This window comes from Dendropsophus ebraccatus, chromosome 5 (assembly GCF_027789765.1).
Source record: "Dendropsophus ebraccatus isolate aDenEbr1 chromosome 5, aDenEbr1.pat, whole genome shotgun sequence".
NCBI lineage: Eukaryota > Metazoa > Chordata > Amphibia > Anura > Hylidae > Dendropsophus > Dendropsophus ebraccatus.
This window is the reverse complement of record NC_091458.1, coordinates 67,953,662-67,979,244: the sequence shown is the minus strand read 5'-3', so window position 1 is coordinate 67,979,244 and position 25,583 is coordinate 67,953,662. Positions and strand designations below refer to the sequence as shown.

Sequence of the window (25,583 nt, the reverse complement as noted above, 5' to 3'; positions counted from 1 at the left end):
TGACGATTCAGACGCTTGAGGTCTAGAATCGGACGCACCGAACCGTCCCTCTTCGGAACCACGAATAGGTTCGAATAGAACCCGCGGAACCGTTGAAGAGGAGGGACGCGAACAATCACTCCCTTCGAGAGGAGGGAAGGGATGGCCTGGAAAAAACCGTCCGCCAGGGCAGGGGACCTGGGAGGACGAGAAAGGAAAAAACGATCGCGGGGAACGGAAACGAACTCGATCTTGTAACCCTGTGAGATCAGTTCTCGCACCCAGGCGTCCTGAACATGAGCAAGCCAGACCTCCCGGAACAACAGGAGGCGGCCGCCCACCTGAGGAGATCCGGGTGGAGGAAAACCTTCAGGAGGAGGAGGGCTTGGAGGTGCCAGGCTTAAAGGGTGGGCGGGAGGCGGCAGATCGCGCCTGCCAGGAAGAACGGTTCTTAGAGAAACCGGACCTTTTGTTCTGAGGGGCCGCCGACTTTCCGGAGCGAGACGGCGGAAGCGACCGAAAGGAACGAAAGGAGCCTGGTTTGCGACGGGGATCCTGACGCTTGGGGCGCTGCTGGGGAAGATTGGTACTCTTCCCCCCCGTGGCATCGGAAATTATGTCATCCAGACGTTTCCCGAAGAGACGAGAGCCCGCAAAAGGAAGACTGGTGAGAGAACGCTTGGAAGCGTTGTCAGCCCGCCACTCCCGAAGCCACAAGGACCGGCGAATGGCTACAATATTGGCCGACGCAAAAGCCGAACAGGCTGCAGCGTCCAGAGAAGCCGAACAGAGGTACTGAGCCGCGTCCTGAACCTGTTGGGCGAGGTCGGCCAAGTCCTCGGCCGATACGCCAGATGTAAGGCCGTCCCTCAGTTGCTTAGCCCACACTGAAATGGACTTAGACACCCAAGTGGAAGCAAGTGTGGGAAGGAGAGAGGAGCCAGCGGCCTCAAAAGCTGACTTAGCTAAGGACTCAGTGCGTCTGTCAGTGGAATCCTTAAGAGACGACGCATTGTCCAGCGGAAGAGTCGTGACCTTGGTCAGCCGAGAGATCGGGGGATCCACAGAAGGCGGACCTGACCAGCGAGACACGAGGTCTTCGGGGAAAGGATAAAGAACCGACAAGTGTTTAGGCTTAGAGAAACGCTTGTCTGGGGTCTTCCAAAATTTGGAAAACAGGTCATCAAATTCCTTGTGACTGGGGAAAGTGCTGCGGACACGGTGGCCGCTTTTATGGAAAAAGACCTCATCAGCAGGCGATGGGTCCGGAGCATCCTTCAACTGGAAGGTATCGCGGACTGCGGCCACAAGGCTGTCCACAGTGGAAGCCGCGTGAGAAACATCTTCAGGATCAGAGTTGGAAACCGACTCTGAATCCGACAGATCTCCTGGCGAATGGGATCGCCTGTTAGGAGAGAGATGCGTGGGGGCCAGGCTAGTTCCAGGGGAGCCAGAGGAAGAGCGAGAAGAGGCACGGCGAGGACGCTTGTGGGAGCGGCTCCTGCCGGGACGGACGCCACTGACTGCCGGTCGGGATTGGGCGGGCGCTGAAGAAGTAGCAGACAGGCGGTCGAGGGCGGCCGCCACAGACTGAGACAACTGAGCCATCTGCGACACTGACTGGCAGAGAGAGCGCGCCCAGGCCGGGGCAGACTCCTCAGACTCCGGTGGGGGGTCCTGAGTAGGGGACAAAGACGAACAGGACTGCATGGAGCAAGCAGCGCAGAGAGGCTGAGAGTGGCCAGAAGCAGATTTAGTGTTACAAGACGTACAGAAATAGTAGGTAACAGAGGAAGGAGGAGGATGCTGGCGGCGTGTGGATTCAGATCTTGAGTCAGACATAATGAAAAAAATTAAATATATATATCTATATTAGAAAAACCAGCCAGCTAGTGAATTCCTTCAGGCAGGCAGCTGTTGGAGACTAAGAAGTAACCAAAAAGCCTGCAGAATAACAGAAAAACATACAGTGAAAAACTCAGGACAGTAAAAAGACAACCAGGCATAAGAGTCCCAGAGAGGCCTTACCAGACAAATCCGGACAAAAAAAGGCCGAGGTCCGGTCAGGGCACAGGACGGCTGCTGAGGGCAAGATGAGCAGAAGAAGCTGGCCAGGAACGGCAGGCTGGGGGCTGTAGTCCCACAGAATGAGGGCTCTTGCGACCGGGGAGCTGCAGTCTGCTGTACCGACCGGGCTGCACAGGAGCGCGTCACGAGCGGAGTGACGCGTCACGTGCGTGCGTGGTGACGTCAGGCGTCGGCCCGCGCGGGAGAGAAGACCGCGCGCGGGAAATACAAAAAAAGACCGGGAAGAGCGGCGTGCGGACAGAGGAGGCCGCGAAACCGGAAGTCACGGGCCGGACCCCGGAAGTCGCGGCCCGTAGGAGAAGAGGAGGCCCCGCACCCGGCAACTACAAGACCGGCATCCCAGGACCCGACCCCCGCATGCGGTGACGGTATAAGACCGGAACGCCGCAAGAGGACGCGGGGGACACGGGAGCCGGAAGCGCATGTGAGGGGCCGCCGTAGGGGGCGGCGGGAGAGGGCGGCGGGCGGGGGCGGCGTCCACTGGAGGGGACCGGGGGACCCGTACAACCCACGGGAGGGAGGGAAGAGAGAGCCGGGGAGGAACTACTTACCCCTCTGAAGCCCATGGATCTTCTGCCGGCACTGTGCCGCGCTGCCGCGCGCAGCTTTGGGGGGCTGGGCGGGCAGGGGCTGGCGGAGCAAGTCCGCATAAGGAGCAAACAGACAGCAGGGCTAGTCTGTGTCCTGGGCGCTGGGTCCGGCCGGTGGCAACCTAGGGTAAACAGCCCCTTTCCAGTTAGGGTCTGTGCCCTGGTTGCATGAGGGGGGGATCAGGGTGAGTCTTTAAATGACCCACCGTGCCCCGACCTGTAAAAGGAAAGAGTTAAATTTACAGAAAAAAACACAAGCAGAAACTGGTCTGGAGCAACCAGACCTGCGTCTGCCTCCTACTGACACTAAGCTAAACTGAATTAGCTCAGTGCCAGTGGGTGGGTATAGCCTGCTGGGAGGGGCCGACTTGTTTTGTTTTTTCTTAGTGTCAGCCTCCTAGTGGCAGCAGCCTATACCCACGGTGTCTGTGTCCCCCAATAAGACGCACGAGAAACGTAGATTTATTAAAAAAAACATAGTGCTGATTTTTCTCTTTTTTTGTATCTATCTTTCTTTCTATATCTATCTATCTATCTGTCTGTCTCTCTGTCTGTCTGTATCTATCTTTCTTTCTTTCTATATCTATCTCCTATCTATCTCCTATCTATCTATCTATCTATCTATCTATCTATCTATCTATCTCCTATCTATCTATCTATCTTTCTATATCTATCTCATCTATCTATCTATCATTACATCTAAGTATTTTGAATCTCTGAGCAGCACTACTTCTGATAGTGAAGATACAGGGTGCCCGCAGGTAGTCTTGACCAGGACTTCCACAATATTCCAAAGGATCGCCCAAAGCACTCCAGTTCATGTATCAGAATACGTGTTCTGATACACGAACTGGAGTGCTGTGGGCGATCCTTTGGAATATCATTACATCTATCTATCTATCCATCTCCTGTATGTATGTATGTATTTATGTACATGTATGTATGTATGTATGTAAAATATATATACATACACACACACACACACAGAGTTATCAGACATGGTGTAAAGTGAAACTGGCTCAGATTTCACTTTTCATTCCTCACAGACTCTTTGGAAAATGAAAGATGGAATCTGATTGGTTGCTAGGGGCGACTGAGCCAGTTTCACATTACACCATGTTTGATAAATCTCCCCCACAGTATATAGATAGATATAGCAAAAAATATAGGTAGCACAATAAACGAACTGTGGGTGCCAGCAGACGAATCCCAGACCTTGGATCCAGTCAGCTAGTAAAAAATACTCTGATGGTAATACAAACGTGAAAACATGAATTTATTCCATATAACAATGTGCAGCAAACTTCACAAGTAATAGACAACGTTTTGGCATCTCCTATGCCATTTTCAAATGCCACTTGAAAATGGTGTAGGAGGTGCCAAAATATTGTGTATTACTTGCGAAGTTTGCTGCACATTGTTATATGGAATAAATCCACGTTTGTATTACCATCGGAAAATGGGGTTTTCAAAAGGGGTGTGGCTTTTAAAAGGGGCGTGTCATAATTATCGTTTAATTTATCGTTACCGCGGCTACATGTACGATAAACCGCGATATTGATTTAGGCCATTATCGCCCAGCCCTACCTGTCCATCACTGATTTGGGAGAAATGCTGACCTGTAGCTATAATATTATACTAGTTATATACTTATATTTCTAAAGCTGTTCCTACACATAAGCCAGCTATTGACTAAAAGATATTCCCATCTCTTCAGATGTATCAGAATTAGTAACAATTCTAAGCACTCCTCTACAATAATGGTTATATGCTTGGGTCTGGAGACTTCTCAGCTAGTGGCGGTACATGAGAAGAAATAAAATGGATTCATTTTGTTTTTAGAGACCACATGCCAGGAGCTCGGAGCCTGGAATTTATCCACTTGTTTACCCGGCATGAATATTTTCTATGCTGGAATGAAGCGATCAATATCAGTCCACAAAGGGAAAACCACAGACAAGGCAAAGCCTTTCACTAGTTTCAATATCCTCCTGAGGAGGATGAAAAATTGTTCACAAAGGCCATTTATCATTATCTGATGAACATAGCGTGGCTCCAGTCATGTTTGATGTGGCGTTTCCATGGTGACGACATTTGGAAATGTTTCCTCCGAGTAACTCGAGTGTAAATTGCTGTTTGTGTTATCAAGAAATTAATTGTGAAGTTAGCAGGAGAACGGCATCCGGCTATACAGAGACTGTGTGTAATAGTAGAGAAGCACAGGCAAGATGACAGGAGCTGGATATAGAGGTTATATCAAATGCTGACTGGCCCCCTCAGTACAAAGAAGTGCTGCAGGGTTACAGCACAAGGAGAGATGTCGGCAGAGCCGCTTCCTTCCCCTTTGATTGACAGCAGGTCTCTCCCTATGGAAGTGGTGGGTAGATGAGTTAAAAAATGCCTAAAGTTCTGGTAAAAAGGAGTGCCTAGAACAAGGCATCATTTTTTTTTTATTTTTGGTCATGACCACCAGGCACCATAAAGTGTCTTATATGACATCACCAGTAGAACTTAACTGTACTATATATCCTTTTATAAATATATACGGGTCCTTCGCTTTCCAATAATATGCTTGGTGAAAAAATCTAGCCACGCCATTAATTTCAGGGTGTCGTCCATATGAAGTATAATAAGGGCCTGTTCACTCGGCAAATCTTAGAGATAATTCCCATGGAGAATTACATACAGCTCTATTTACAGCGGGAGAAATCTGCTGCAATTCCATACAAAAATGCACAAAATTGAAATGATACTTTTTTTTTTCTTTTCTCAGCATTGAAAAATCAGCAACACATTTTTTAAAATGAGCATGGATTTTTCTGCATTGTTTGGACCAATGAAAGCATTATCCTTTATAGTCAAAGGGAGATGGATTTCCATGCGGAAACATGCTGATTCAGATGCAAATATTGTTATGGGTTCTGTGTTAAAATAAGTGTGTTTTTAGCCATGTGAACATGCTCTTAAAACCTCATCCACCCGTCGTTTTTTTCTTCTCTGTGAATCAGGATCCTGATTTACTGACAGAAAAAGTACCCTCTGATTTCTATGTGGTCATCTACTCATCAGTTTGGATGACTGACCTGTTTTTGAACACTGACTAGAGATGAGCGAACCGGGTTCGGGTTCGAGTCCACCCGAACCCGAACGATCGGCATTTGATTAGCTGGGGCTGCTGAACTTGGATAAAGCTCTAAGGTTGTCTGGAAAACATGGATACAGCCAATGACTATATCCATGATTTCCACATAGCCTTAGGGCTTTATCCAAGTTCAGCAGCCACCACTAATCAAATGCCGAAAGTTCGGGTTCGGATGGACTCCAGCATGCTCGAGGTTCGCTCATCTCTAATACTGACCCATTCTGCTTATATGTGATGCGATCGTGGGGAAGAAGATCCGGTCTGCTGGCCGGGCCGGCACTTAGCGTCGCAATGACGCTGATCCCTGCTCGGCAATAAATTGCTGTGGCCTGCAGCAGGCCATAGCAATCTATCACCGATGTGACTGATCTTTGCTGTGTATATACACAGCATTGATCTCTATGAGAGATCATTGCTGTCTATATACAAGTACCACAGGGGGACTTCTAGTTAAAGGACAACTCCCACAAAAATTTTTTTTTGCTCATTTAACACACATTACAAAGTTATATAACTTTGTAATGTGGTTAAATACCCGGCCTGGCCCCCTTCCCCCACTTTCGGACCCCCAACCCCCCACCCCGGAAGTTAAAGAATGTATACATTACCTATTACGAACGTCATGGTCGTCTTCTGCGGGGCGGCATCTGGTGACGACGACGTCAGAGCTGGGGGCGGTCCGGGTCTTCTTCCTCCTCGGCGTCTTCATGCAAAGTGAATGGGGATGAAAAGGCTGCTGGTGCACATGCGCACCAGCAGCCTTTTCATTGGCTGGAGCGCATCACATGGCTTCCAGCTTGCTCAGCCCTGATTGGCTGAGCTTGCTGGAAGCCATGTGATGCGCTCTAGCCAATGAAAAGGCTGCCGGTGCGCAAGCGCACTGGCAGCCTTTTCCATCCCCTGGACCCGGAAGTCGGAGACATCGCTGGATGGCGGACGGCGGCGATGGAGAGGCGGACGGCGGGCGAATCGAGTGGCGATCGTCACCGGAGAGATGGTGAGTATGGTGTCTGTTTTTTTTTTTGGGGGGGTCCCGCGGGAGTTGTCCTTTAATGTAAAAAAAAAAAAGGAAAAAAGTGTTTTTATTAATAAAAAAATCCCCTCCCCTAATAAAAGTCCAAATCACCCCCTTTTCCCATTTTATAAATAAATAAATATGTTTGGGTATCGCCGCGTGCGTAATCGCCCGAACTATTAATTAATCACATTCCTGATCTCGCACGGTAAATGGTGTAAGCGCAAAAAAAATTCCAAAGTGCAAAATTGCGCATTTTTGGTCGCATCAAATCCAGAAAAAATTTAATAAAAAGTTGCATATGCGCAATCAAGGTACCGATAGAAAGTAAACATCATGGCGCAAAAAATGACTCCTCACACAGACCCATAGACCAAATGATAAAAGCGCTGTAAGCATGGGAATGGAGTGATTTTAAGGAACATATATCTGTTAACAATGGTTTGAATTTTTTACAGGTCATCAGATAAAAGAAAAGTTATACATGTTATATATCGTTTTAATCGGAATGACCTGAGGAACATGCATAATGTATCAGTTTTACCCCAGGGTTTACGGCGTAGAAACAAATACCCTACAAATAAAAGAATTTCACCACACTTAAATTTTTTTCTGGTTTTGCAGTGTACTTTATGAAAAAATTCAACCTGTCATTGCAAAGTACAATTAGTGGCGCAAAAAATAAGGGCTCATGTGGGTTTCTAGGTGACAAAATGCAAGTGCTATGGCCTTTTAAACATAAAGTGGAAAAAGCAAAAGCGCAAAAACAAAAATTGGCATTGACCTTAAGGGGTTAAGAAGTGGCAGACTTTGCATTTACAAATTTCCCACTTTACCCTTATGTTTTGAAACAAGCCAGAAAATGGTGCTTATTATGTTATTCCTGCAATTTCTAAAAGAACTTTTTGAGAAAGTTTTTGAGAAGGAAAGTTTCTCTAAAGTTTCATTTTTAGCTTATGAGGGGTCCTCCTTTTAAAGGGTACTTTAATCTTTTGCATTCCACTTAAACAAAATGAAGAAAATTGTTCTTAAAGTAGTGTATGACCTTTCTTGCAGGTTCATCTGAATCTTTAGGTCTTAGAACTCAGAATACAATTTCACCTGCTGATCTGCATGGCATGTGGTACCCAACCGTAAGAAGGACCCTGGTCTGTCTCTCCAAGTTATACCGGTGTATTGATGTAAGTTGTAAGCAAAGTCCCTTGAATGGCATTGTAGACGTATGAGAAGCTATAGAAGTTTGGACTAGGCTTAGTAAAGAAGCAGAAGAGCACTTTTGGTGACTGGTTGCAGACAAATCCAAGAATAAGGCCCCCTTTACACATTTGTAGCTGTTTTTTACAGCCAGAAAACACTGATCATCAAGCCTTTCAGAAGGCTTCAGGTAACCAGCAGTTTTCCCTGGCCGTAAAAACTGAGAAAACTGACGTCACTCGTGCACCACAACACTGGCGGCCTCTTGTGGCCAGAGGTATAATGCTGCCTTCGGCAAGAAAAGGGTCGGGAGCCAGTGGCCCTGCATTAAACTCTATGCGTTTCTGATTAGTAACATGTACAGTTAAAGGGCCATCGTTAGCAACCAGTGGCACTGGTCTGGGCTACCATGCTATGAACTGGGACTTTTAGGGTGCCCCCATAGGGTTCTTAGGGGCATCTGTGCCACATTCCAAACAAGTGTATTTTCCAGGGCTGTTTTCCGGCACAGAAACCCTTTAGGAAAAATCTTAAAGGCTATCTGTAGAAAATAGAACCCTATGGGTCCAGAAATTTACCAAGGTTTCCTGATAAAAAATCTGGGTAAATTTCACTAGCGTGTGAAGGGGGCCTAAAAGTATCTAGAGGTATCAGGATAAGCTAAGATGAGCAGTGTACACTCATAGCAGAGACCCAGAAGCACCTTTACCCATTAGTAGCTGGGAATGTGACGTGCAGCAGTATCCACTTGTAGCGCAGATAAGCAGTAGTACTTGTGGCATTTGTAACAGAAAATCCATAGTCCCTCTTCACTACCAGTATGCTCTGCTTCAGACTGAATAGTTTTAAGTTTTACTATAACTAAAAGAAAAATGACGTTGTAGAGATGTGTCAAGAGTTATAGACAGAGTGGGGAGAGAAGCATGTCCAATCTAAAAGCCTTAAGTAGTGTGTACAAGTCTAAGGCTAGGTTCACACTGCGTTTTCAGCATCCGTTTAACGGATCCGTTTTTTTTAACGTCCAGAAAAATAGGGTCAACAACGTTTTTTGGTCCGTTTTGGTCCGCCAAAAAAACGGATCCGTTTTTTTTTTATAATGGAAGTCAATGGAAAAACGGATGCACACAAATGAATCCGTTTTTTGCAATCCGTTTTTCATGCATTTTTGCAAAAAACGGATGCTTTGAACGGATGCTGAAAACGCAGTGTGAACCTAGCCTTACAACCTTAATTTCCATTTCTAATCTTAAATTCTTAGATGTTTTAAATCATGAATTCCAATGCTGTGCTTTTCCTCTTTTCTCTCTCTAGAGGGCAGTGTTTCAAGGTCTGTCGCAGGAGGCTCTGTCAGCATGCATTCAATCCTTGTTGGGTGCTTCAGATGCCATTATGAAAAACAAGGTCAGATACGCTGCTGTAATGTGTCTGTTCATTTTCTGTCACTTAAATGGCAACCAGACTTTTGTCAAATTCTCAGAACAAATCATAAAGCACTTATGATAATCGCCCGTAGATTTTGGGATTCGCAGTTCCTTGCGGCTTGTAAGCTTGGAGTATAATAGCCGTATGAGTATAATTTGTACCATCTACTCTGCGGTCACTTTCCACCTAAGACATTAAAACTGCTAATGACAGCGCCTGCATTCATTGCTGATTCCTGGAAGCCAGGCTGTCTTGTCTATTCCCTATTGTCAGCCATTTCATTCTCTTCTGGAGGCATGTGGGTCACTAGTTTCACAAATCTATTTTTGTCTGGATGACATAAAAAAGCAGAACTCTTAACAAGTGTTTCAGGAACGTGTTTTCTTTAAGATTTGCTTTATTATTTTTCCTTCTTTCTTATTTCTCAAACTGTTCTTTTACTTGGGGTTTTTGTAAAGGATTGTGAGATGTCCACAAAAAGCTTTATTCAGGGAGCAGATTTTTGTCTTTTGTATTCAAACACAAAGCGTACTGCTCTTTATTTCTAGAACTTTTTTTTAATAAATGCATTGTGGGCTATCTGCACTTTCAGGAAACTTTCCAGAATAACTTGTCGTATGTTTATACATAAGAAATAGCACTCTTTCTGTTAGTTTTATAACTTATACAGTGGTACCTTGGGTTAAGAGTAACTTGATTTAAGAGCGTTTTGGTTTAAGAGCTGACTTTTTTTAAAATTGTGATTTGGGTTAAGAGCTTTGCTTTGGTTTAAGAGCTCCCTGTGCTGGGTGGGAGGCGGAGCAGGGGAGTGGCATGGTCTACATCGCTGGGTCTACAGCCCTGTACTATGACCCAGGAAGTCTCCCTCACCTTCCAAATCATAGCAGATCCACTTCGGCTGGGGCCAGGAGGACAGGACTGTGGAGGTAATCTCTCCATAGCTGTAACCCCTCTCTCCCCGGACAGAGTGCTGCTATAATGTGCGCACATCTGCCCTGCTCATTCTTTCATGCTCCCTGCAGTCTCTGTCTGCCCTTGTGTTTCCAATCCTCTCCATCACTGTACAGTAACTTATAATATCACATATTCTGCTGTTTCATCTGTTTTACATGTTATTCAGAATAATAAATCATTATTTTTGGGGTGTGGAACCAATTGTCTACATTTCTATGATTTCTTATGGGAAAAATTGCTTTGGTTTTAGAGTGGATTTGGATTACAAGCATGGTCCCGGAACGAATTATGCTCGTAATCCAAGGCACCACTGTATATGATACTTTTTCCATCAGATGACTGCTCTGCAAAATTTTTCGTCTGTAATTTCCGGTTGTCTCTCAGCTAGTAGGTAGAGACTAGCATCCATAATGGCTCCCATATACAGTGGTACCTTGGTTCTCAAACTTAATTGGTTCCAAAAGGCAGTTTAAGAACCGAGCAGTGTCTTCCCATAGGAAATAATGTAAATGTGTTTAATTGGTTCCAGCACCCACCAATAATTACCTACAGTACCAATATATTACACTGAAAAGTGCCCTGTTTAATCTCTACAGTACATTGTATACAAGAAATATTTGACAACACCAGCAATTATAGTACAGTAGTCACTAACTCCTCACTCATACTTTACTGTATAGTGCCCCCACCCCAAGCACTGTAATGTATGGGAGATGGTGGTGCACTGCCTGTACTGCTACTGCACTGTATATGCACTCCAGCAGTCTTAAACAGCACTGTACTGTATGTGAAGCCTCACCAGTTCTAAACTCACCAGGTACAACCCACCATCCACGCTCGCAAAAACGTTCAGATACGGAGTACTTCAAGACTGGGTGCCCAAAAAGTGTTTGAGAACCAAAGCAAACTTTCCTTGAAAATACAGTTTGAGTTCCAAGCAGTTTGAGAACGAGGTACTACTGTACTGCACACATACATGTAGTAGAGGAGATCCTGCCCTTCTATATTTCTATAGCACACCCTTGAAAGTAGCAAAATGGAGAACATTATAGAGCAGTATGGAGCAGTGTATATTGTGAATCCATTACTAGGATGAAATGTATCACTCGTTACAAGCTGCAGCTGTTTACCTGTGTCTGTATCCAGCTGCTCCCCCTTCTACTCCTTCTCCTACCCAAAGCTGCTATGGGCAGCTATTACCTGATATCCCGGTAAGCTGATCTTTTTCAAGATGGATTTTAGCAATTTTTGCAATGTAAATGTTTAGGAGGGGTAGAGCAGGATAGGAGCCTGGTAAGTAGAGATAAAGGCATTTTTCTGATAAGATATATTGCAAAGTTTTGAATGTTTGTGTGTACAATGGGTTTATTCAACGTGTACCTAGAAGTTTTTGGTCCTCTCTGATCCCTCCTGGCGGCTGTCAGATGTTTTTGTCTTTATGGGATCAGGCAAGTCCATACTCGGAGTTATAGCACTCGCCCCTTCCGACTTCCTGTCTCTCCTATGAGATGTGGTCTGACATTGCTCTCCTGTGTCTGAGCCACTGTAGCGGGGAAGGAAGGGGGTAGTTGGGAGACTAGATGGGCTTCAAGGCTTTTTACTTTTGAAAACAAAACAATGGAGAATGAGTTCAACGCGCTGCTACTTCGTGCCTTCCTTGCCGCTCCAATCACTCCAACAATGAAATTCCGCCCCTCGCCAATTCACTGTACCTGTAGGCAGTATTAGGAAACCATATAAATGGGGACATAGAAATCAAGATGGCAGAAAAACAAAGCATGCCACATCAGATGAAATAGGTATATACAATGCATACACAAGAGCCTCTACTTTAATATTCTGTACTGTATAGGCAGTATTTCCTCTGAACTGCTTGTTTGCATATTAAGTATACATTGGTGTTTTACTATAAAACCACACTTTATGTATAAGCTGTGAAATAATGAAGGTGAAGATGGTGGATTTCTATGTTTATCTAGATTTGGGCTTAGATGTACTAGGGTTTTAGTTTTTATCTTCAGAAGTAATGTCTGATTAGAATGTGTGACATTTAAAGGGCTTATCCAGCGCTACAAAAACATGGCCACTTTCCCCCTACTGTTGTCTCCAGTGTGGGCGGGGTTTTGAAACTCAGTTCCATTGAAGTAAATGGAGCTTAATTGCAAACTGCACCTGAACTGGAGACAACAGTAAGGGGAAAAGTGCCCTTGTTTTTGTAGCGCTGAATAACCCCTTTAAAGCTGGTGTCATTGACCTATATTGCCCTATGTGGGAAGTCCACTGTACTTTTAGGTGCAACACTACAGGCTGCCCAATAGTAACTGCAAAGGGAAAGGTGTATCATGATGCATGGTCCACTTGAAAGCTGCATATATTATTCTTTTGTGCAAATTGGCTTTATAGTACAGTGGTCTTCCCCCAATACTAACATACAGCAACATTGTATTATGAGAGATCCGCTTTAATGCAGCACGTGGGAGCTGTAGATATAGTGGCATAAATGTGATAAGAAGACTCAGTCATGTAAAATCAGCAATGCCCAGCATCCCATCCCCCTTTTAAGTTACTAGTTGGGGGGCAGTAGAATACGTGTCATCATGTGATATTAACAGGCTACACGGGACTGCATCATGGATACCGGTTTATCTAGAATTTCCTGTTATAGAGAATGAGTCTTTTAAGCACTCAGAGTGATAGATTTAGAATTAATACTTACAATCCTCAGCTAGCACCATTCTCTGCCTGCTCTTAGATGAATAAACCTGATTTCAGAATTTGTTCTGCCTGAGAAAGGTGTCTGAATCTGTTAGTTGCAGATTGTCAGACTGAAAGGATTTCTTATGGCTGCGAGGTAGCTGTGAGACTAAGCTGGAAGCATCAGGGTGAAGCCATGCTGCCTGGCACTCCTCAGGTACAATCTCTGCTCCACTATTTATCACTCTCATTTCCTCCATTAATGTCACTTGCTGGTAAACTGCTTATATTTGCTGGACTAATACATTTCTATTTGAGCTTCTTTAAGGTATGATCTTTGTATATTTTAAGGGGTTTTTCAATTTAAAAATACTTGTCTCTTATCCACAGGATAGGGGACAAGTAGGAGAGGAGATTGTGGGGGGGTCCAAGGGCCCTAACAGGGACACATATGATAGACGATGCTAAACCTTGTATATCTACTTATGTATTTGTGTAACATAGACATGTTAAAGCAGTACAATCAGACAGTCAATAATCAAATATTTTCACACAAACTAGTCGTCGCTGAATTGGAGAATTCTGATGGTGCCACCTATTTTTCAAAGCACTGCCCGGTTCTAGAGCTCTGGTCCAATATATATTAATGAAGTAGCATATGAAGGAGATATCTGTGCACTGGGGGTGCTGAGCTTTAACTATCACAAGTCTAAACCACACGGTACATCATGGTAATCAAGAGTTTCCAGGGCAGTACCTAGTAGCTTTTCCCTACTTCTGTTTGATAGATCTCTTCCAATACACAGTTCTTGGATAACCAAGGGTAAACAAGAAAAAAGGAAATGGCTGAAACAACCTTGCCCAATAACCAGCAGCACTGCATTGCAGGAGAACCAGGAGTGGAGCAAAAGTCGGTACTACACATATGCATTTTTTTAGCCGACTCTTCCTCCACCCCTGGTTCTTCTGCAAGGCAGCGCTTGTGGTTATTGGGCACGGTTGTTTCAGCCATTTCCTTTTTTCTTGTTTGCCCTTAGTTATCTGTACAGGCCCCTTACAGGGAGCATCCTGTTCATGTACCCTTAGACTAGCCTCGGCAGCCTTACACTGTATCACAGGATGCCCTCACCACATCTGGATCCTTTTATACTTCATCACCTGGGGTGACATGCACTAAGCCCAAGGGGCTACAAGGGGAGCCTGGAACCATCATCTTTCTCCTTCTTTGATTGTCTGTGCTATCACACAAGGCGCCGCCTTTTGCCTATTTTTTTGTTTCCTATTTACAGTTCTCTGGGTCCTTTACCAAAGGAAACTTTACTGATACACTTAGTTTGTTTCCACTCCATCCCCCCCCCCAGTATTCCTGATTCCTGCTCCTTTCTGTTAACTACAAGACTACAAAATCACCCATCAGATCCTCCTCCTCCCCTTTCCCTCCCCCAGCATCTTACTATATTCCCACCCTTAGCTCTCTTTGTTTAAGTGACATTGTCACCTCCTTTTTGCATGCTGTCTTCTCTACACAGGTGTAAAAGGGAAATTTTACAGTTTTAATACCTTATTTTATATCATACGTCATGGTGCTTGTTCCAGTAAAAAGTAATCTTTTATTATCAGAGGATTGTGCTATCTGGGCAGGGCTTGCCAATACCACTTAGCTTTGCCCACATATCCACTGTAGCCTTGCCCCTCCGTGGCATCATCGTCACGAAGCCCTGCCCAGGTAGTACAATCTGCAGATGATATAAGATCACTTTTTACTGGAACAAGCACTATGACGTATGATATAAAATAAGGTATGAAAACTGCTAAATTTACCCATTACACCTGTGTAGAGAAGTCATAATGCAAAAAGGGGGTGACAGTGTCACTTTAAGTCCCCATACACTCCTTACTATCGTTCACTGCTCAAGCAGGTTTGGCTGTGGGTGTGAGGTGTATGGGGCTCCCCCAACGACCACAGACAGATGTCAGGTGGTGTGGGAAATTGACGCCTGACAAGCCATAGTCACAGCCCTCTGGCTTCGGCTTACCCCTCTCCATAGAGAATGCAATGCAATAATTTGGTAAACTTCAGTATAATTAACTCTTACCTTATAATCCAATAATGCACTTTTATACTCCCACGGTCTGTCACTGCAGGATGTGGCACAGCATATGTATAATTCAGCAGTCACAGTAGGAATAGTGAAATGTTGTTGACAGTGAGGTGTGTGTTCTTTGATGTGTATCATGATTTACACCTCTTACCATATAGTTCTTCATGCATATTTAATTTACATGTTTTGTGCTTCGTGATTCTAAATTTCTGTTTTAAACAGGTAAATGGCAGGAGCAAAATTGTTTTGCATTTCCTTCATTAAAGTATCTTGATGCTTAGTGGGTGGATAAATCCTGTAAATTTCCCAACGGGAGGCTGTCATATTAGACATTACAAGGTTTTTTTGCATCCTTGCCCTAGGGATGTTTGAATGTCCTTGGTGTTCCGGCCAGTCGAGTCGCATTATATACAAATGGGACATTATCCTATTTCACCTTGTCCTCTGCAGTCCCAAATGTCATACATTATCCATATCATTCGCAGGCATAACAGTGGGTCCAAGTACATGGCACATAGCACTTCCGACATGCTAAAAAAATTTGTGTATAATTATATTTGATCATTGCTGAATATAGTGTAAAGGTTCTATATATATAGAAAGATAGAAGACTATTATCAAAAAAAGACCATAGGGTTCATTTAGCTTGACCTTATATCTATGCCAAAGTAGAAAATAAAAAGGAAATAATATATCTTTATCCCAGACATGCTTACATTCCGTTGGATTTACCAGCCAAATCTGCTGGAAGGTTGTTCCTAGCATCTACTACTCTTTCAGTAAAATTGACATAACCACGACAGACTCCTAATGTATAGTGCTACCTCTGTTGTGCCCACAAAGAGCGGGTAGGGAGCTCTCAGCCACACACGTCTCTCTCCACTTGCAATTGGTGGGGGTCTAAACACTCGCCCTTTCTGAGGTTCTAAGCATACCATCTGATCAAATAGTGTGTACCATCCCACCATGTTAAGGTAACCTCAGAGGAACAGATCCTACACTGCACACTGTACATTGGCCTCTCTTGGGCTGCTATCAAAGGGGTTGTCCGGTATTTGATAACTTTACATTATATTGCTGCTGGTATACAGAAAACAATAAAGAGCTTATGCTTACCCCTCCATGCTTCCCCAGTGTCCTCTTGCAGTGCTGCCAATGTTGCCCGCTCACTGCAGAGCCTTCACTTCTGAGACAAACTCATCTCAGGAGTGACAGCCTACTTAGCCAGTCACTGACTGAGACAGAACAGCACTGCGGCCAGTAATTGGCTGTGTGAGCTGTCACTCCGAGATGAGTTTGTCTTTGAAGTGGAACTCAGGGTACATTGGTGACACCGGGGAAGCACAGAGGGGTAAGCATAAGCTCTTTATTGTTTTAATAAAATGCTGCTGGTATGTAGAGAAGTTACATCGGACAACCCTTTAAACCTTTACATGCTGGACATGCAGGATCCAGCTAATCTCTGCATATATCACCCATAGAGTGGTATGGGTGGCATGCACAAGCTAGATGGAACTCCCCTTTAAGTCTGTTTAAAGGTTGAACATTGATTTGAAGGGAAACTACCCCTAGAACGTGGCATTGTAGAGCAAGCCTTTTTCCTTTGCTATTTTGCATAATTTTTCCCATGGTGCCTTGCATGGCTGGTATGACTTCATACACCACCTGAACAGTCTCCTGAAGCAACACATTACCCCATACATGCTATTTTATAAATTAAAGCGGTGACAATGACTAAAAGTAAATAGAGTATTTAAAATGTGTATAATTTGTAATAAAAATGTGTTAGGGTATGTTCACACTAAGTGAATGTGGCAGAATTCCTGCGCGTCCGCTCCTGCCACTCTCCGCGCAAAGAATTGACATGTCATGTCATGTCTCATAGACAGGCTATGGCACACTGAGGCAGGCGGGGTTATGCCAAGGAATTCCGCCACATTTACTCAGTGTGAACCTACCCTTACACATTTTTTTTTTTTCTACTACATGTGGTTAAGGTTTTTCATTATATTGTAAATTATCTACGACATAAATTCATCCAATGTATTTTTGTGTATGTATAGAAATTTAAATACAAAACTAGAAGTCACGTGGAAGTATGTTAATGTAGGTATGTTTTAAAGTGTCTACCTGCACCTACATGAAGTGAGTGTAATGTACTTGGTGTCTTGTGGACACCTTAGAAGTTGTTGCTTTGCTCTTGTTCATTATTTACTGTTCAGCTCTTTTGTGTTACTACTAAACCCTAATAACTTGTCCTTTTTGTATGTTTGTTGTTTAGACACAGGTTGATGCCCAGCTGTTCCTGATCAAACATCTCCTTATTATGCGAGAGCAGATTGCTCCCTTTCATACGGAATTCACCATAAAGGAAATTTCCCTGGACCTCAAGAAAACAAGAGGTATTTCTCTTGTGAAGTGTGGGGGAGTAGGACAGGAGGTGAACCTGTCCTGCTCTAGTCACATACTACATGTTCAGTTTGGTTTTCCTCATGTTCACCTGCAATACTGTGCATGATGTCTCTTCTGCCATTGCATGGCTTTATTTCCCACTCATGAATGAAGACTCTGTAGCCTTGCCACTCTGCAATAGGATCATTGGTGTCACAAAGGCCAACTTAGGCCTTACTTATAAGCCCTCCAGCCTATGGATAAAGATAATTTGAAGTGCTCTTGGGTTGTAGAATTACTACTCTAAGGGTTTGTTCACACTATGGAATTAGACATGTCAGTTCTTTGGGTGGATGGCACAGTGCTCGTGAGATGTCATATTGAATGAATGGGACAGGAGGAACTTCAAGTGGAGTTCCCGCCATGGATTTTGCTTGAAATTCTGCGAAAGTTTTGTAGTGTCACCGGCTCCTAACTTGGGATCTCCAGATTTAATTAACCCTCAAAGATAATGAATGTAACCATAATCTTGTTATCCAGTGTCTGGTGTGTTAAAATACACTGCCATCACGTACACATCCATTATACATTTTGTAAAAATGGAAACTTTAATCAGATCAGATCTTTAGTGATGTTTCTGCCTTTAGTTTGTTGAGAGAATTCCCTAATATAAGGACTTTCCAATAGAAAAGGAATATTGAACTTAAATTCCCTGGGAAGAAAGAAAGAGAAGGTCCAACAACATTCCCCAAAAATCTTATTGCATCAATGTGGCAATCAATGGTTCAACCTGTCACTCTGGTCACAAAGATTTGATTGATAGATGCCGTTTTCTTGCCCCATTGGTGCAATAAAATTTCAGCACTTTATCTTTTTTTCTTTTTTTTGTGCTGCTGGACCTTCTTTTCCATTATTGGATTACAAAGGAGCTTACACCCAACAGTTTGTTTTGCTACAACATTGCTGTCCTAAGCTTGTTAGTCCTGTTTTTTGCAAGTCCTTGTCGGCTTCCTTTCCTCATTAATGGCATACAGACCACTTCATTCTTCTGGTGTCTTGTTATGGTACTTTTACACGGAGCGATAATTCACCCGATTGCACGATTGACGATTTTGAATGAACGTTGTTTTTTTTCATAACGATCAGTGTTTAGACGGAACGATACATCGTATGGAAAAATCGTTATGCGATCGTTTCGTGATTGCTTAAAGGACAACTCCCACGAAAATTTTTTTTGGCTTATTTAACACACATTACAAAGTTATATAACTTTGTAATGTGGTTAAATACCCGGTCTGGCCCCCTTCCCCCACTTTCCGAATGGAGTGGCGATCGTCACCGGAGGGATGGTGAGTATGGTGTCTGTGGTTTTTTTTTTTGGGGGGGGGGGGGGGGGGGGGGTCCCACCGGAGTTGTTCTTTTTAAGCCTATCTCACAATAGGTGAAATCGTTGAAAGAATGTTTACACGGAACGATCTGCATATTTTTTGCGAACGATCAATGACGATTTGAGAACATGTTGAAAGATCAAAATGAGCGATTTCTCGCTCATCGCTTGATCGTTCGCTGCGTTTACACGTACGATTATCGTTCGAATTCGATCGTTATCGTGCAAATTCGAACGATAAATCGTTCCCTGTAAAAGGACCATAAGGCTGTGTGAGGAATTTAAATCCTTTTAAGTGCCTAAGCTTGTTATTGCTGTTTATAAAATCTTTGCCTGTTCTTTGCTGCTTTGTTCACTGTGTATAACATCCATACACCGTGTTGTATATAAATTAGGTCTGAAACAACATTATGTGCAACTTACTTATACAGTGTGTAGTTGTGAGAAAATCTGTATTGGTTTCTTATTGAAAACACTACAGCTCCTTCATTAATAAATTGTTTCCAAAGATCTGCATAATGGGCCTTTACTGAAGGGACATCTGACTTGACATGTCCAAACACTACGCATGCTTTAGTTTGCCATGCGCAGTCTTTTTTATTGTTTTAAGATGAGCATTGTGCAGTCCATAAGGAGGACTCTTCTAACAAAAGGAGTGCTTCTTAGAGAAAGAAATTGTTACTGATCTTCTAACAACTTAAATTACTAAACAGCATGTAGTGTTTATGGCCAACTCTTATAAGCATGACTCAAGGAAGAGTACTTTGCATGCTGAAACTAAAGAAAATTGAGTGTAGGGATCTATACTAATGAATGTTGATCTTGGGACAACCCTTTTAAATAGAAATAAGTATATGGATCTGATGTGCCATCAGACCAAGCTATTGCCATTTTATTATTGTTTCTGTATTGCAAAGAAATTTTTTATAAATGTGTTCAGGTCGTCAAACAGAAGAAAAACATATACTCGCCTCCTTGCCACTTGCTCCCTTGCTGCCACCCGTTCTCCTGAGATTGGCATGTGGAAAGGCCCGCTCAGCCAGCCAGTGGCCAAAGTGGTGTCCAGCCCCAGCCATGGATTCGCTGAGCAGGCAGTTCCATGTACCAACCCTGGAAGTTCTGTGCAGCTCAGAGGTAGAACACTAGTAAGGTAAGTATATGCTTTACTTCTACTTGATAGCAATCTAAACACAAATACCTTTTAAAATGTTTTTCCCCTAGAATAACATTCGGAAATAAATGACATGAATGTTATTTCAACAGCCGTAGCCAAACAATGGCCGTTGTTTGCATTGACTTCAATGCAAATCACTGCCATTTTGAAAAGGACAGCCGTTGTTTTAACTGAAAACAACGGTTGTTCTTTTCATAAAAAGTACGGTGAGTGAACATAGACTTAACCTGTAAGGGTAGCTTCACACGTACTGTATCGCAGTGAATTTTTATGCTGCAGATCCGCAGCAGATTTGACTAAATGAATTAACACAGCATCAAAACTGCACCATCAAATCTGCTGCGGATCCGCAGCAGATTTTACAGCGAGGAATTGATGTGGAGTACATTCATTTAGTCAAATCTGTTGCGGATCTGCAGCAGAAAATCCACTGCGATGCGGTACGTGTGAAGCTACCCTAAGACTGCAAGTGTGAACTTCTTAACCTGTAAACCTACTTTTGTGTGTTATAACCATCACGAGAATTTGTTTTTTGGAAGGAATAAGCATTGGGTTTAAATGTACTGCTAAGGATTGTGGATCTGCTTGCTGCATGTGACTGTTAACCTTTACATGTTACAGCTGCTAATGTATTAATACACTCTCCGAGCAGCACACATCTGTCTAACCAAAGCTCTGTTATTGCATTTGAACATTGCTGAAACCATTTCTATGTTTTATGATGTTGGGGTCGATGGAGCAATATGTCCTTTTGGGGTTTTTCATTGGTTGACTGAGAAGTGGCTCAACAGTTTACCTTATGGGCATACTTCTGTGTCAGCCAATAACAATCTGGTGTGAAGGTAAGTGGTGAACGCGTCAGTCACTGGTCTGGAAAAGCATGGCCTCATTCCCACGTTCTGTGTTTCACGGACAACACTGACTTGAAAGGCAGTACTGGATTCCCCCCACGCACGGCAGCATCTTCAATATGCTGGGAAATTGTATAAATATGCGTCACACTGTAATAAAGCAGCTGCACAGCTATGTCATTACAGCATTGCGCATGCTCATACAGTTTCCCCACTCCCAGCATCACATTGGAGATGCTGCCGTGTGTGTGTGGGGGGGGATTCCACTACAGGACTTCCATGTCCATTTCATCTGGGAAATATGGAACGTGGGAATAAGACTTATTTCTGAGAATATTTTAAGTTTTTGTTATAAGTTTTAGCCCCTTTATTGGGGTCACTATAGCTGATGCAGCAAAGCTAGCGTTCCAAGATAGAAGTGTTGCCAAACTACTAAATTGGTCATAAAACACACATATATTCAGCTTTCCTGTGTCAGATCTACTCATTTACTCATGGCAAATGAGTTTATTAGCTAAATGTAGGAATGCTTGTAGGTACATGTGTTCTGGATTATTGCCTGTGTTTATAGGCCCAGTGATCAGCTGGTGAATGAGCAAACGCTTGTTCATTGGCTGATGACATCTTTTATGCATGCATAAGTATCTTTGTTTGTTGGCAGTACATCTCCTTGTGTAAACAGGGAAAATAATGCAAGCGAACAGCTGTATGATTTTATTGTTGACTGTGATTGTTCGTAAAGTTGTCCTCTGTAGGTAGTCGTCCTTTGTAAAGTGTACCTGTCATTACGAATTTTTACCCAATCTGCATGCAGTTACTCCTACCACCGGAAGATCGGGTAACTATGAATATGACCACACCAGGTTAGTTGTGTTCACAAGCTCTATTAAATCAGAATAGGGCTTTTGCAGGGAACCCACCGGCATGGTCGTATCCATAGTTATCTAATTTTGGGGCAACAGGAGACAATCGGGTGAGCATTTGTACTTGATAAAAAGTGTCTTTGTTGCTCGTTAGATCTAGTAAGTGTTTTGCTTTCCCTGGAGCCTGTTTGTCCACTCTGTTCAGGTATTGTCACGCACACGGTACTACTGACACAGAGCCATCTGCTAGTAACCACCACGGCAGCACTGGAGCACCGCAGGTGAGAGGGGACCAGAGCATGGGCAGCCCTGCAGTTACTGGCACAAACATTTATCAGCGAGCCACATCAAATCAGTTAAAAAAAATTCTATAGTTTTTTAACTTCTGTTATAAACTAATTTATATTTTTATATATATATGCACATTTTTTTCTTTGTTTTGTATGGGCAACACAGACGTGTTTTTGTCAGTTTTGTTACATAGGGTGCATTGTGCCATCTCTATGTAATATATAATGTGTTAAAACACTATCCTTGAGTTAGTGGGAAGCAATATGGGACCGCATTTACTAATACTATGTAACAAAATCCTGTTTTGCAATCAGTCCCAGCTTGGTTTTCTTTTCTTAAACTGCTATAAAGAAAACCTTGAAGGCATAGCTTTGGTTGCTCTGGGTACAAACACATGCTTCCTCTCATGCAGTTATGATGAGGCCCAGATAGTGATTATTTACTTCATGCTATCCTGGATACTGTCTGCATGAATCTGATAATGACTGTTCCATAAAGCCCATCTCTCATTACCTTATCATTGCACTTTCAACTTGGTCAAAGCTGCATGTATATTTCTGATTGGAGAGGTAAGTCCCTGACAGACACTTCTGGTGCCACTTATCTTAGAAGTCGCAACAAGAAAAGAATAACAGGTAAACTCGTCTTGTTTTCTGCTCATGTATTTGCCATTTTCTTTTAAAAGTTAACAAATTTCAACAAGATCCATTGACAGAGTGGTTAGCTTATGTACCCTTGCTCCCGGCACTCTCATCCATAGCTAATGCTACCTGCATGAAATGGTGCCCATGACCGGCTGCTACACGCTATGGTGAACTATAGAGGTGCATTCATTTGGAAGATGCCTTTCTTTCTGCAATGTTGGTTTCAGCTGTTAAAATGCAGTCATGTGGAGCTGTAACACAAAGAAGAATTGTCATTTATTACATAGGCATCTACACCAAGCAATGGAAGACAGACATGTCTACATATAGATGTCATGTTTCCTTATAGAAAATTAAATTATAGCTTATCCTGTGAAAGGGGATAAGTATCTGATGGCCGGGTCTGACCACTGGGACCACCACTGATCACGGTCACGCTGCTGCTCTTTTCACTCACAACAAGGCTGCTGAAGATAGTCGTATGCAGTGTTATTCTCTAGTGAGTGGATGAAGCTGCAATGCACCGGCTTGACCACTGCTCAGATAGTTGTCACATATCCACAGGAAAGCTGATAAGTTATACTCTCTGACCAACTGGTTATTGAATATTGCTTGCCTTTTTTTTTTCTTATAGAAGTGTAACCTGTTATATTCCGTGTTCCATGTATTTTACACCTCTATGCAGAGGGGTTAAGTCTCTCTTTAAAGAGGTAATCCAGGATTAAAAAAAACATATTTGTTTTATCTCCAACAGCACCACTCTTATACTTGGCTTGTGTGTGGTATTGCAGCTCCGTTCCATTGACGTGAACGGAGCCAAGTTGTAATACCTCACTAAACCTGAGCCCAGTGTGGCACTGTTTATGCAGGAAGCAGCAGTGTTTTCTTAATCCTGGATAACCACTTTAAGCTTTGTGCAGCTGAATAGCTGTAGTGTCTAGGTTTTATGCACTTTTGGTCATACTTTTATATTTCTGATTTTCTAGATGCTGCATTTAAAATTCTTCACCCGAAGACTGTCCCACGCTTTTTCAGGCTGAACAGCAATAATGCCATCCTTGAGTTCTTGCTCCAGGTAGCTCTTTATTTTATTGTACAGAACAGATCTTTATTGGTTGGATGCGTAAGTTGTAGTAAGAGTGTGGTTCACTCTTCAGGGAACGCCAGAAATAAAAGAACATTATATCGACTCAAAGAAAGATGTTGACCGACATCTCAAAGCAGCTTGTGAGCAGTTTATTCAGCAGCAGAGCAAGATCTTTGTGGAGCCCTTAGAGGATTTCATGACAAAGGTAAATTTATGTTTGTTTTCAGCCCATGAATTGTTCTTCTTGATGTCATCCAGTGCAATATTTTATTATCTACATAGTCAAATGTGCTAAACTTAATTAAAGGAAATTGAACGTCATGTAGAGAAGTCCTTATCAGTCATTGGTAATAAAACATCACTGCTGCTTCCATTAGGTTGTGGGAAGACCTCCTGCATGGTTTAATGGAGTGGTTACGGGGCTAAGAATACCCTTAATTTCCACTGTTAAAGTACTTACTGTTACTTTCCTGAGAGAACTTCAAGAGCTATACAGCTATATAAGTAAATGCATTCCCTCTATCCTCTTAGAGCAGCTGGAGGTCTCTTAAGAATCTTTCGCTGACTCTGAGGATGTAGGAGGTCCTCATTTGCCTGCATTTCATGTCTCCTTTTTAAAGCAATTACACGTTAAAGTATTTTTATGAAGGTCATGGCAATTTATGATGGCTAAAGAACAAGAAGTAACCTACAGCCAGTGATCTTCCAGTAAAAGTGGTTTGTATGACAGTTGCTGTCATTGTTAGCGTGCCCGATTCCTCTAATGCCGCCACTACTGTGTTCACATTAGCAGTGCCATTCTTTTAAAGTGGGTTATCCAGGATTAGAAAAAGCACAGCTACTTTGTTCCAAGACCGCTCCACTCCTGTCCTCAGGTTGTGAGTGGTATTACAATTCAGCTCGATTCACGTCAATGGCATCAATGTAAAAGTATAAGACTGTTCACACTTAGCGTTTTTTAAAGGGGTTGTCCGGCGATAAAAAATTATTCACAGAATAACACACATTACAAAGTTATACAACTTTGTAATGTATGTTATGTCTGTGAATGGCCCCCTTCCCGTGTCCCACCACCCCCACCCGTGTACCCGGAAGTGTGGTGCGCTATACATTACCTGTCACGTGCCGACCACGGTCTCCGATCCTCAGCAGTGACGTCTTCTTCGGGAGGCCAGCGGATCTTCCCGAGTGCCGGCCGCCCTCTGCAGCGTCATCCGAAGCTCAGCCGCGATTGGCTGAGCATAACTGTGCTCAGCCAATCGCGGCTGAGCAGCTGATGACGTGGCCGCGTCATCAGCCGCTCAGCCGCGATTGGCTGAGCACAGTTATGCTCAGCCAATCGCGGCTGAGCTTCGGATGACGCTGCAGAGGGTGGCCGGCACTCGGGAAGATCCGCCGGCCTCCCGAAGAAGACGTCACTGCTGACGATCGGAGACCGTGGACGACACTAGACGACACTAGACGACAATTTTGGGGAAATCTGGGCAATAATGCACTAGTTTTACATGATTTGGGCAACTCTGGTAATTTTGGCACAATTTTGCAACAAAGACGCTATTTTAGAGAACAGTGGTACCTTGGTTTAGGAGTAACTTGGATTAAGAGCGTTCTGCAAGAAGTTTTTCAGAATTGTAACTTTGTTTAAGAGTATTGCTCTGGTTTAAGAGCTCCCAGTACTGGGTGGGAGGGCGAGTGAGGGGGGGGGCATGGTCTGC

At 43.5% G+C, this 25,583-nt stretch overlaps 1 protein-coding gene across 1 annotated transcript in view; it reads left to right on the top strand.

Moving 5' to 3' along the window:
• COG3 (component of oligomeric golgi complex 3) overlaps positions 1-25,583 on the top strand; it is a 70,689-nt gene that overhangs the window by 30,915 nt on the left and 14,191 nt on the right. The window contains exons 15-19 of the mRNA XM_069970524.1: positions 7,871-7,995; positions 9,320-9,409; positions 17,462-17,582; positions 23,768-23,856; positions 23,939-24,073. Of these exons, the coding sequence (XP_069826625.1) occupies positions 7,871-7,995; positions 9,320-9,409; positions 17,462-17,582; positions 23,768-23,856; positions 23,939-24,073 (560 nt within the window). The remainder of the gene's footprint in view (positions 1-7,870; positions 7,996-9,319; positions 9,410-17,461; positions 17,583-23,767; positions 23,857-23,938; positions 24,074-25,583) is intronic.